The sequence below is a fragment of the Lolium rigidum genome, chromosome 3 (assembly GCF_022539505.1).
Source record: "Lolium rigidum isolate FL_2022 chromosome 3, APGP_CSIRO_Lrig_0.1, whole genome shotgun sequence".
In the NCBI taxonomy this organism is placed as follows: Eukaryota; Viridiplantae; Streptophyta; class Magnoliopsida; order Poales; family Poaceae; genus Lolium; species Lolium rigidum.
The window spans coordinates 92,982,727-92,996,971 of record NC_061510.1 but is presented as its reverse complement, the minus strand read 5'-3'; the positions used below and the strand labels follow the sequence as shown (position 1 = coordinate 92,996,971).

Below are 14,245 nucleotides of genomic sequence, written 5' to 3'. Positions count from 1 at the left end.
ATATGTAGGAGGAATAGATCACATCAATATTATCATAGCAATAGTTAACTTCGCAATCTACAAGAGATCATGATCATAGCATAAACCAAGTACTAACACGGTGCACACACTTGTCACCTTTACACACGTGCGGGAGGAATAGAACTACTTTAATAACTTTGCTAGAGTAGCACATAGATAAATTGTGATACAAACACATTGCAATCATAAAGAGATATAAATAAGCACCTCACTATGCCATTCATCGGTGAATAAGTATTCTGTGAAATATAGCCTAAGAGACCCACACGGTGCACACACTCGTCACCTTTACACACGTGGGACTAGGAGTCTCCGGAGATCACATAGGTAAAACCCACTTGACTAGCATAATGACATCTAGATTACAAGCATCATCATATGAATCTCAATCATGTAAGGCAGCTCATGAGATTATTGTATTGAAGTACATAGGAGAGAGGTGAACCACATAGCTACCGGTACAGCCCCGAGCCTCGATGGAGAACTACTCCCTCCTCATGGGAGCAGCGGCGGTGATGAAGATGGCGGTGGAGATGGCAGCGGTGTTGATGGAGGAGCCTTCCGGGGCACTTCCCCGCTCCGGCGGGGTGCCGGAACGGAGACTCCTGTCCCCGGATCTTGGCTTCGCGATGGTGGCGGCTCCGGAACTTTTCTCGTATCGTGGCTTCCTCCGTAAGGGTTTTCGATGCGGGGGCTTTAAATAGGCGAAGAGGCGGCGCAGGAGGGTCAACGAGGCGACGACACCATAGGGTGGTGCGGCCGGGGCCTGGGCCGCGCCACCATGTCATCCGGGCCCACCGAGGCCCCCCTGCGCGGCTCTCGGGTGTTCCGGATGCTTCCGGGCAAAATAGGAACCCGGGCGTTGATTTCGTCCAATTCGAGAATATTTCGTTACTAGGATTTACGAAACCAAAAACAGCGAGAAAACGAGAACTGGCACTTCGGCATCTTGTTAATAGGTTAGTTCCAGAAAATGCATAAATATGACATATAATGTGCATAAAACATGTAGGTATCATCAATAAAGTAGCATGGAACATAAGAAATTATCGATACGTTGGAGACGTATCAGGCGGCGCGGGCGGCGAGAGGAGGCGAGAGAAGCGGCGGCGCGGGCGACGGTTGGGGAAGAGAGAATGTGACGACTGTTGGGGAAGAAGGGGGGCAACCCTCGGAATATGGCTAAGTGTGAAAATTCTGTGGCGCACCACATCCTACATGCGCCACAGAATCTTGAAATTCTGTGGCGCATGTAGGCTGTGGTGCACCACAGAATTTTGGCCATATAGTAACCGTGTGGGTTCTGGAATATGACTAAGTGTGGAATTTCTGTGGCGCACTAAAGCCAACATGCGCCACAGAATGTAAAGATTCTGTGGCGCATGTTGGCTTTTGTGCGCCACAGAAATTCCACACTTAGCCATATTTCTAAATCCCTGCATCATATAGCTAGTGTTTTATTAATTTTTAATAGTATTTCCTTTAATACATTCCTAGTGTATTATTCCAAGAAATAAATGAAGGTTCAATTATGCAAGTTAATTAATATAGATAATTCAAAAAAAATCACCACACATCCACACACACATGCATGTATGGATGCTTGTGTGTCATATATACACACACATATAGACACATGTGTTTTTGCCAAAGTACATAGTACACAAAAAAGCCACAATTGAACTTCTCGGTTCCGATCGGTGGCTAGCTAGCGTTTCTTGACAATGTTCTTGCCCTTCTTCATCGCGGTTGTTGAATACTTTAGCCCGGCCACCTTGAGATTTCTTCTCGTGTACGGGCAACCTTTAGCCGGTAGGGTGGTCTTCCTTCTTACTTTCGAATAAGTAGTAGGCTTGTCGAAGTACTTGTCAAATTCCTCTTCGATCTTCGGATCGCCGTTCTTGTCGATGTCTTGCTTGTCGGCTTCTCCTTCCATTCCGATGATGCTCCTCTTGCCCCTCCTCACGACCACACGGCTGGGCTTTGACGGGTCGGTAATGAAGAAGCATTGGTCAACTTGGCTAGCGAGCACCCGCGGCTCATTTTTGGCGGAGGGGGTCTTCGATTTGGCATCGGGTATAACCATGGTGGTGAAATATAGTCCATCTTTTTCGACGCTCTTGGCCCATCTCACACGGAACATCGGCATCGTCACTCCAACGTAGTCGAGTTCCCAAATCTCCTCGATCCTTCCGTAGAATCTTTCCTTGACATCGGTCTTGTCATCGGTGTAGGATAGCATAGTTACTCCCGAGTTTTGATATTCGCTATTCTTGTCCTTTTCCTCGGTGTAGAATCTATAGCCGTTGATGTCGTACGACCGATAGGTCCTTACGTTGTGCCCGGGTCCCCGTGACAGGGAGAATATGAGTTTCTGCTCTTCGGTAGAAGGCATCGGTGCGGGACTTTCCGGTAGCCTTTTCTTGAACCACCCCGTGAAGGTGGAGTTGTGCTCTTTCGTAACGTCCCCTGTTTTCCTCGGCCGTCCTAGGTCGATGAACTTCTGCTCGATTAAGCTTTTGTGCTTATCCACCCAAGGGCTGACCAATTCTATGTGTTGTAGCGCGACTCGGTGTGCCCTGTCAAAGTCGGCGTGTCGACCAGCGATGCCGACATGCATTGCGCGGTAGCCCTCGCGGTGACCAAACCCCGCTAGCCTGCCGACGTGCTTCCCGGTGGGCAGACCGACATCCTCGTTCTCGGTGCTTAGGTAGTTCGCGCGAAGGAGATGCACTCGTAGGTGAGAAAGCCCTTGGCTATGCTTCCATCTCGGACGGGCCCTGTTGCGAACGAATCCTTTGATGACACCGTTCAACCTTTCGAATGGCATCATGTTGTGCAGGAATGTCGGCCCGAGGTGGATGATGTCATCCACTACATGGACAAGCGGATGCACCATGATGTCGAAGAACGCCGGCGGGAAGTAAATCTCGAGCTCGCATAGTATCTCGACGATCTCTTCTTGTAGCCTCGTTGAGCTGCTTAACGCCGATGGACTTCCTAGAGATGACGTCGAAGAAGTTGCGGAGGCCAAACAACGTCTCGCGGACGTGGTCGTCCATTATCCCTCGCATCGCAACGGGAAGTATCCGTGTCATCGGCACGTGACGGTCGTGAGACTTCATCCCGCTAAACCTCTTCTTCGCTACGTCCGAGATATCCGCTTATCTTCCCCGAGTAACCGTGAGGAACTTTTACTCCTAGGAGGCACTCGAAAAACCTCTCGAGCTCCTCCTCGCTCGGAGTGAAGCGGGCAGGTTTAAGCACCACCACCTCATTCTTCTTAGCCCTTTTGTGGTGACCCCGAGTCGTTTCCGTCTGTTCATCATCATCATCATCATCACTATCGGTGGGGTACTCGAAGTTCTTTCTTGAGGCCAAGCAATTTCAGGTCGGTTCTTGCTTTCGGGCCATCCTTGGTCCTCTCCGGCATGTTCATCGAGTGCCAAGTAGGCTCTCGGTAACGTTTTCGTGATGTGCATGACATCGAGGCTATGGGGCGTGTGGAGGACCTTCCGATACGGCGAGGTCCCGGAAAACAGACCTCGCTTTCCATACTCCCGGCAGCGGCGATTCCCGCGGTCGCTTCTTTCCCGGCGCGGGGCACTCTTCCCAATTTTCCAAAAGCTCGGATATTTCTTCGCCGCTCCTCGGTCGTGGGGCTCTTCCGAGCTCCTCTTCGCCGTTGAACGGATCCTTGCGTTTTCTCCACGGGTGATCGAAGCGAAGCCACATTCGAGTCCCTTGGAACACGGTTTACAAGACCCGGGAGGCTTCGGCAGCTGCGGATGCGGGGTCTTATCCATGCACTTGACACATGCCTTGAATCCGTGGTTCACCCGGCACGATACATATGCGTAACCAGGATAGTCCCGCACCGTCGTTAGCAATGCGGCTACGAGAGGGAAATAATCTCTTTTGTACGCGTCCCAAGTACGGGCCGGCGTACGCCACAGCGTGGCTAACTCCTCTTTCAACAGACCGAGATACAGATGCATGTCCACGCCCGGTTGTTTTGGCCCCTGAATAAGAATACTCATGTGTACGTACCGCTGCTTTGTGCACAGCCAGGGGGGGAGGTTGTATGGCCATACAAACACGGGCCAGGTGCTATGCGTGCTACTCGGTTTCCAAAGGGATTGAGTCCGTCGGTGCTCATGCCCAGACGAATGTTCCTCGGTTCGCTCCCGAACTCATCTGCAAACTCAATGTCCAACGCATTCCACTGGCTAGCGTCTGCAGGGTGTGTCAGGATCTTGCCCTTCTCCGGATCATCTGCGGGCTTCTCCCTTTCCGCGTGCCATTGCATGAGCTTTGCTTCCTTAGGATCTACGAAATACCGCTGCGAGACGGGGAGTGATAGGAAAGTACCAGACAACTTTCAGAGGAACTTTCTTGTTCCCTCTCTTGTACCGTCCTTGGCCGCACACCGGACATGTGGTTCTATCCTTGTACTCATTCCGAAAAAGTGCACAATCATTGATGCATGCGTGGTACTTTACGTGCGGTAGGTCGAGTGGGCAAACTACTTTCTTGGCCTCGTCGATACTTGTCGGCAATGTGTTGTCCTTGGGAAGACGAGCATGCCAGGATTTCATGTTATCGCTGAAGCCGTCGTCGGTCCATTTGTGTTCCGCCTTCATCTCCGGACACTCGAGCGTTACACTCAAGCGTGTATCCTCGGGCCGGCACCCTGGATACAATGGAGTCATCCCGTCTACCTCCATTTGCGCCGGCTTGGCTTCGGGTTTGGCGTTGCCCGTGTCCTTCAGGAGAAGCTCTTGAACATGAGGGTCCCGCAGGGGCCGACGTTAGCGGCGTCCGCTTGCTCTCGGCATCTCCACCACCATCTCCTCCGGCATCATCATCTCCTTCATCGGCCTCTCCTTCCTCATGATGAACACCATGTTCGGGAGACTCTTCGTCTTCTCGCCCGATGTCGGCCTCTTCTTCATGACCAACATTTGCCGCCGGCTCCTCGTTGAAGCCGAGCATGAAACCGCGCCTGAGCAGGTGTTCCTCCAGTTGTCCAGAATCAGGGTCGATCCACTGCCGGAGTCCGCATTTTCGGCACGGACATCTTATCAGGGTCGATCCACTGCCGGAGTCCGCATTTTCGACACGGACATCTTATCAGGGTCATGTTGTTCCTAACCATGTCGGCCTTCGCGTTCACCTTGTATCTAACCACTTGTCCTTCCCTCATATGGACGACCATGGTTGACTCGCATCATACATATATAGAGCAAAAGAGAGTTAATTAGAACCACACACACCATGCACAAACACACATGCATGCATGATCGCCGGAAAATTTCGACATGACCTATCCTAAAAGTGGGACATATGGCTAGTGCAAGAATTTGCCGAAATGGAAATGAATCAACATTTCGGCAAACATCCATGCACCACACGCCGGCACAAACCAACAACACAAATAAGCTTCTTCGCAAGCAAACATTCAACCACAACACAAAGCTCAACACATATAAACATCATCGTCTCGCCACCGCAAACCGTCCGGGAGCGCGATAATAATCTTCACCTACAAAACATCCATACACACAAAACATGCATCCAATAGTACTCAACCTCTCACAAATCTACCAAGATCATGGTGGAGCAAGAGGATGCGGTGGTGGAGACAAAACAATGGACCATGCAAGAGGGAAAGTGGAGGAGGAGGGAAAGAGAATTGTGGTTTTTAGTACCCCTCTACAAGTTGGAGTGGCTTCCCCTCACAAATATGCCCACAAAATAGGCTTAGAGCTATCAACAATGGAGAAAAGTATGACCAAAATGGAGTGGGAGAGAGGAGCAACACGAGCTGGTTGGAGAAGACAAGAATGGAAAGGGTGGTGGGTGGAAGAAAAGAGGGGGAAAGCTGTCTCCAAAAGTGAGATCTACTATTCACTTTCGTGGCGCATATGCTGATATGCGCCACAGAAACATGAACTTCTGTGGCGCATATGAGCTCATGCGCCACAGAATCATGGTGGCGTGAGCCGGGGGTGGTCCCCGCAGGAAATTCTGTGGCGCATGGACCAACGTGCGCCACAGAAACTTAACTTTCTGTGGCGCACGCTGGACCATGCGCCACAGAATTTCCTTCGGCCATGTGCAGTGGTGGACCCAGCGTGGGTCCCACGAACTTTCTGTGGCGCACTACCCACCGTGCGCCACAGAATCTCCATCTTCTGTGGCGCATATGCTTGCACGTGCGCCACAAAAACATTAAATTTTTTATGGCGCATTTTGGTGCTGCGCCACAGAAATATTTTTGTGGCGCATGAGCCATTTGGTGCGCCACAGAGGTGGTTTCCACCTATAATGGTTTTCCTACTAGTGGTCGCATCATGTATCCTCAGTTTTTTTATGAAATGTGAGTTCAGGTGGGCGATCGGCCCCGTTGATTTCTCAAAAGAAAAAAAATGTCGTGCATTGTGGTGTTTTTTTTTCTAATTTTCTCACTTACTGCAAATATTGTTCAGGGAGTGCCTGGTCACCATTTTGTAAATGTTTTATAGACTACTTCCAGACACACAATTGTGTAAAACATAGAAAAACTTAGCTCGTGGTGAGTATCAGATGATAGCTGGGGACAACAATGCAATCTACCTCAATAACTACTATGTTAATCCTCAAATTGCTACTGATTATTCATACATTAGTATCCCGGGTGATGGACTGATGGTGTATTGGTCGACCCAATCGCAGCTCAAACCTGAAAGGTTTCTGTCAAGGTCGTAGTGTTGCAAGATGTACCCTGTTCTCCTCCCTGAGGGCTGGAGCGATTAAGAGGAAAGAGATGTGGATTGTGGCCGGCTACATCTTCCCCGTTGCAGCTTGTTATTCGAGTCCTCGGCACCTTGCGACAAGACAGCATGGAAAATGGCGGCTCTCAGGTGTGTATCTATGATCTATCTTACTAGCACTGGCATAAAGTACCTGCCCGCTACTGCATTTTTTTTTTGCCGTTGGCCAGACTGTATATCTGAAAATGAAGAGCTGCAAACGGCTTGAGAGACTATGAAAAGTAGCTCTAAATCATGGGTTCAGAATTCGTCCGCGTCTGTAATAATAATTCTAGACCATTCAAGAGAATAGAATAAAATAATAATAAGAATAATCTCTGTGCTTAATTTTCCTGTGCACTCCAATCATCTAGCTCCGGTCATGCCTGCCTAGTCGACGGCATAGTCTCGTGTACCTGTTGAACCCCGTTCGATCCATCTCTGGGCAGAAATTAATCGTCGCCGCTGCTGCGATGCGGCTTCTTGATCGATCTCCGCGGCTGGCAGGTGAACAAACCAGTCTTTGTGCTACGATCCTTCAGGCTAAATATTATCCAGATGGTAATCTGCTGGCAGCAGGACCTAAGAAAGGATCATCTTTTACTTGGCAGAGTATAGTGAGTGGTATACAAACTCTCAAGAGAGGGCACATATGGCGAGTTGGTAATGGTAGAAGGATAAATATATGGAGAGATCACTGGATCCCTGGAAGTGTGACTCGCAAAATTATTACTGCCCGTGGGAACTGTCTACTGAGGACAGTTGATGATCTCATTGATCCAGTTTCGGGTTCTTGGGATGAAGATTTACTCACTGAAAATTTTAACCCGCTTGATGTGAGAAGAATACTACAGATTCCTATCAGCCATGATTTAGGTGAGGATTTTGTGGCCTGGCACAAGACTAGCAATTTTTGCTTTTCTGTACGATCTGCATATTATTCAGAATGGGAGCATCAGTTTGGGATGAAAATTAGAAACAATATGAGCCAGAGTTCATCGTCGAGTAACCCAGTGTGGGGAATTGTTTGGAAACTTCAAGTTCCACCTAAAGTTAGGATCTTTATATGGAGAGCTTTACATGGTCTGATTCCAGGGATGGCAATTCTTGCTAACCGCCATATTAAAGTACCAGCTCAATGCCCAATATGCAAGATGGGGGCTGAAGATATTATGCATTTGATGTTCACTTGTAGCCGAGCGAAGGAAGTTTGGACAGCTTTAGGCTTGAATGAGTTTATAACTCACTGGTCAAAACTGGACAAGTCCGGGAGTGTTGTCTTGGAAAGTATTCTCCGGGCTGATTTGAATCTTTCACCAGTCCTTGGTTCGCTAAGTGTAAAGGAAACAGTGGCGGTGGCGGCATGGTATATCTGGTGGCAGCGTCGAGAAGGGGTGAAAGGAGAGAAGATTGCCTCACCTTTTAGTTCGGCCTTTTCCATAAAAGCTCTAACCATGAATTGTTCTTTGGCAGAACAGGGAGCTACACCAAAGGCGATAACATGGAGTAAACCCCCGGCTCACCACTATAAACTGAATATAGATGCTTGCTTTTTCCCTAATGGCTCAGGGTCTACGGCAGCAATTATTAGGAATGACCATGGTGAGGTGATTGGTGGTGGGACTTGGCCATTGATGAACATTTTAAGTCCAGCTTTTGCTGAAGCTATGGCATTGAAGAATGGCATGTTACTTCTGGAAAATATTGGCTGTTCTCCTGTAGTGGTGGAATCTGATAGTATGGAATTGATCACAGCTTGCAATGGAGTTATTGAACTTTGGAGTCCCTATTCAGCAGTGCTGGCAGATTGTTTTCAGATTGCTCGCAGAATTGGAAGAATATCTTTCCAACATTGTCCCAGAGAAGCAAATATGACGGCTCATAACCAGGCTAGATTAAGTTTTGATTCAAATTTTTTTTGTATTTGGGATAATGATCCACCTCCATCTGTCTTGTCAGATGTGTTGAACGATGTAACTGTACTAAACTCTTAAAGCAGCAAGTACCAGACGCACTCTTTTCCTTACCAGGGTACCGAAGGGGACTGGAAGGTTTTTAATGAGGCGGCTTGCTGACTTAGTAATATATTGGTGATTTCAAAAAAAAACCATGTGAGATTTAGCTAGTACGACGATGCTTATCGGCCCCTGCTTATTCTGACAAGACCGGGAGCTAGTACTTTTCGAGGGGAGTACCGATCGGTAACTTGGCGGTCGCGATTTCTTTTGAGAAAACTTGAGGGACGAGTTAAGCACGTACCGATCCGAGCGTGGCCCGGTAGCCAATGGCTATATATGACCGAATCCACCGCCCAAAAGAAAGGACCGAAGAAATTAGACGCAGAAAATCAACCGCAGTTCATCAAGATGCAGATCTTCGCCAAGACGCCGACGGGGGAAACCATCACCCTCGAAGTCGTGGACAGTGACACCATCGCCAGCGTCAAGGCCAAGATCCAGGGCAAGGAAGGTACGTGCCATTTGCGCGCCCGGCCATGGAGTCTTTGCTGAGGTCGGGAGGTTTACTGGATTCCTCTGCTGACTGCTGTGTGTCGTGGCCGTAGGTATCTCGCCGGACCAGCAGCGCCTCATCTTCGCGGGAAAGCAGCTGGAGGATGGCCGCACCCTCGCCGACTACGACGTCCTCAAGGAGTCCACGCTTCACCTCGTGCTTGGCCTCCAGGGCGGGCGATGGCCGTGCTACGAGCCCAGCCTCAGAGCCCTCGCGGAAAAGTACAACTCGGACAAGATGATCTGCCGCAAGTATGATAATACTGCCTTATCATATCTGATATTTCTTCATCGTTTCAGTTTAGCATCTGTTTCACGTAGTCACGCAGCTTTAACATGGCACCATCTGTACCGTTTGTTAAGAGGATATAAGTCAATTTTATCATTTTGGATTTGATTGTGCATGGGTGTGCTATATCCTAACTTTGATTTGTCACACTTCTCTTGCAGGTGCTATGGTCGCCTACCTCTTAGAGCTACAAACTGTCGCAAGAAGAAGTGTGGCCACAGCAACCAGGTGAAACTTCTTTATCCTCTCATGTCCTTCGCCTTAGTGTGATCTTCTTTCTAGTCAAGCTTAACATTTTGACTTTTATTTGAAGAAGCTACAAATCCAGTCAAGATTTTGTTTATGCTTGTTTTGTACTTTTTTTTGGGTGCACCTAGAGCTTAGTCAATTAATATTTAACTAAATCTACCTCGGCTCTCGTCACCCCTAGTATTTGTGACACGTGAACATTCTTTAACCTCAAGAACAAAAACAAATTTACCGGATGAGCATTTTTTTTACCTCATGAATAATTATTTTGTATTGTGGGAACAACTTTTTGAGATACAATTCATTTGCAGCGGTCAGCATGAATCGTGAAGGAAATTCAATGGATAAAAATTGGATTGAGATTTATCAAATCTCAGGCGCCTGAGAAATTAGCAATTGCCCTTATTTTATTCTGGTGTGTGTTGTGGTGCGTGTTTGACGTGCTCCTATTTTGATGATTTTTTTGATCATGTTTTTATTTCAAATCGTTTGTAACTAATGTACATCAGTGACGGGATTTTTGTTTTTATTATTTTTTGGGTGCCACTAATTGAAAACATAAGCCGTTGTTGCGATTTGCGTCAAAGTTTCTTCAATTAATTTCTGATGCATCTGTTTTTTCCATCCTATCATTTACAGCTGAGGCTAAAGAAGAACAGGTACAGGAGGTGGAGGTGACATGATTAACTTCTCTGTTGCCATACTCATGCCTTATCAAAACTGAAGGTTCAGTTATCTCGTTGTAAATGTCCTTATGGATGTCGAACCGTGGTTACTATTGTGAATAGTTTCAAGTTGTGCCGATGGCATGGATACCTCTAGAATATATCTACACCTTCCACTTTGCAAATTCATTTTTTCTGATTCAGACAGTATGCGAAATATGCCACGGAAGTTTACGCACCTAAATAAAATCTATAGAGCGTGACACAAATAGATGTTGTGGCATGCATAAATAAATGTGTACATCAACAAACACAACAAAAAAAATTGCACATTCAAAACTTCAAAATGTATTGATATGTCCAACCGTGAAATTGAACGATTCACGGCCCAGACCCCACCCCCATCACTGTCAGTGTTTTTTGGACAAGATATGTAAAACTAGACCCCTTTTGCCTATGTTGTGATCACTTTCTTTCCCATATGCAAAGTGTATTGGCACTAATGCTATCATGTGATAACTTGTTACTTGATAGATTGGCAACTTATGTATTGCTGCCCTTGCAATATAAATATATAGCATTTTTTTCCGTTTGGGCAAATAATTTGAGCTATGAAATACTCTCATTCAAGAACTCAACTTCCATCATGTGCACACATTTTCAACGTGTAGTTACCATACTTTTTTTCTTTTCTCTTCGCGTGCATCTTGCAAATACGCCTTTTTCATGTTGTCATGAATTGAGAAGGGTTTTGCGTGCAATGTAGTAACTGAGAGTAGTGCCCCGGATATAGTTGACCTTCGGACATATGCCAAATCAAACTATGGAACAAATGAATGATGCTACTTAAATTCCACTAGTACAAGAAACATGTTGATCCATGATAGCATATTCTCCCTTTACTCAAAAACCTATTTTAAAATGTGAAAAAATTCTGAAAAGATATTTCACGCGTACATATCCCCATTCTATGTGCATACGTAAATTTCTGCGAAAAACAATTTTTTGTTCTGTGTAAAAGGATAGAAATGTATTGTTCAAACCCTTATTTTAGAACTAATTTTGGGTTTTTATACTGGCCACATAAAAAGTTGTTTTTTTCGAAAAACTACTTGGCGGCACATAGGTTATGAAGATGTTCGTGTGACATATTGCTTCGGAATTTTTTGACATTTCAAAATGCATTCAAAATATATCTATATCTATACCTAATAATAAAGGAAGAAGCGTTTCCTTGGTTTCTTCCGTTTGGTCCGTCCACACTTTTTTGTTTCGTCCGTTGGCTTAGATCCGTTCCAGATACGTTTGAACGATTCCATATAAGCGGTTGGCCTAAAGGCACACGTATAGCGTGCAGCGTGTGTAGTACGCCCGCTTGGGCCGGAGACTATGTATGTAAATCGATTCCCTCACGAAATCCATGTCGAGCCCTGGATCGATGCCATAAAATCTGCACGGCCGCACGCCTCAACCCTCCTCCAGCGTTGCCGCCATCGCCTGCGACATCCTCGGATCCTCTTCTCGACGCATCGCAGATCACGCACGACCACTTCATCCTTCCCCGTGGTGATCACGAGCAGGGTCATGCGGCCGGCGGGCGCAGCCCAGCATGGCTTCCATAGGGCGGACGACATGAACACGACGTGGATCTTGGAGTTCTGCAGCAGCCTAGCAGGGACCGCCGACGAAGCCAACCGTCAAGGTGCTCAGCAAGGTGCCGGCCACGCCGGCAATCAAGGAGGAGCGCCAGAAAGCCAAAACCGTCGGGACCATGAGATCAACGATGGACACCGCTGCATGTGATTCGGCGCCTCGAGCTTTGCCAACCATGGCACCATAATAGCTTTCAAGAGTCTAAACCCCAATGGCGGCCAGGTATCCATCGGAGGCTTCGGAGCACCTGCAAACTATTTACAGACCGGTTGTGTCGTTCATGGACGCAGGTCAAGGACTAGCTCTGGCTGAAGTCTGGTTCATGGGCGGCGTTGTCGAGCACCACAATCTCGTCAAATTTGTGTCCACGCAAACTGATCTCTTCGAGTTCATGCTGAACAAGACGTTGGATGTCACCAGCTGCGCAACCTATCCATCTATGGACGTCAGCGCGCAATACATACTGATGTATGGCTGGACAGGCAAGGCACAAAATAGATAAAGTGGAACATGGCCGGGCATGCAAGGCACAAAATAGGCAGCTAAGGCTAAATTTCGTCTGGCGACGCGTTCGATCCGGCAGGTATCCCGCATGGTCGCATCCCACCCGTCTCTGATTGCGTCGGCACAAGTTGGAAATCATTCTCTGCATCATCCATGTTGCCTTTCTATAACATGGCGGGGCGGATTAGGAATTTTAGAAATAACGGCGGCCTCTGCCAAGTTCGTGCTACCATGCAGAGCAGCTTTGGTCGACTGTAATCTAATGTAAACATGAACCAGCCTCGCAACCGCATGTAGTTAAGCTAATGGCTTAGTTCATGCCCGTTCTGTAAGTATTGGACATACTACCCTATAAGTGTTGATTTGATCTGATAAAATCAAGATACATGGAAATCGCTCATGCTCACCAACTTTGTTTCTTGGGCTGAGCGGTTTCAAAGTTATTGTTGTGACACAGTATGAAATATTGTTATGCTCATTAATTGATCATTATTTAGTAGATATAGTATGGATATGATAGTCTTATATATCTATACACAGGACAATGTGAGACGACATGGCTCTCTTGTGTTGAGAGATTTAGGGATTTACTGTTTCGATGGAGCTTTTGATGAGATTTTGGTTCCAGCTCACTCTGGTTTACTTGATGGTTGTGTTGATTGATGAAATTTTTATTTATAAAGATGCATGTCTGCCCCTCCACCACTATCGGAGCAGTGACAATCTTAGAGATCTAAATGTTATCGGGGAGATAGCTATTAGTGGCACGAAGAGTGGCTAAGCGCAATACAAATATGTTGCCATGGATGCAGCTGATCTAACACATATTATCATCGCCGCGTGTCTCGCGGTCGTCACCGGTGGTGTCACCATGCCCATTTAACAAGCCATTTTTATATCCCGTTGCAACCCATGGGTATTTTTGCTAGTCTATATCTATACCTAATAATAAAGGAGCTAATGTTTCCTTGGTTTGGTCCGTCATCTTTGCGCTTTCGTCCAACAGTGTATGCGCTTTCGTCCGACGCAACGCGTCCCACGTACGATCGAGAGTTCCAATCCGGATGGTAACCGCATCTTTCGATCGTAGGAGTTCTGGTCTCTCTGGTCTTCCTTTATAAGACGATCAAGACGACACCCCTTTATCATATACCAATGGCCAACCAAACCTCAGGATTTAATTGATTTCTCTTCTGGTCAAAGGCCAATACGCGCCGCCTCGCGCCGCCGTACTCACCAGGCTGCCCTTCTTGCAAACGAGAAATCGAGCCAGACCACAATAGACACAAATAAAGTCGATGGGATGCTGTTGTGCCGTCGCAGGAGAAGAGCGTACGTCAAAGGTCAAGTCGACGAACCCTGTGTACTCCAGCGGCCAGCCTCACCATCAGCCCGATAGGCGAGGCAGCCGTAGTAAAATCGGAAGTGACGACCATGAAAGCATGGCGGAGGCACCGTCATGATTTGATGCCCTCCTGCGGGAAAGCATACCTAAAATAACTGGATCGTAGATCGGCCTTCGTACGCTTCGCATGTGTATGTATATATAAACACCGATGC

General features: G+C 47.2%; 1 protein-coding gene across 1 annotated transcript in view; it reads left to right on the top strand.

Moving 5' to 3' along the window:
- Positions 1-14,245, top strand: part of LOC124701948 (polyubiquitin-like) — a 157,941-nt gene that overhangs the window by 23,019 nt on the left and 120,677 nt on the right. Inside the window, exons 4-5 of the mRNA XM_047234051.1 lie at positions 9,182-9,284; positions 9,379-9,502. Coding sequence (XP_047090007.1) covers positions 9,182-9,284; positions 9,379-9,502 — 227 coding nt within the window. The remainder of the gene's footprint in view (positions 1-9,181; positions 9,285-9,378; positions 9,503-14,245) is intronic.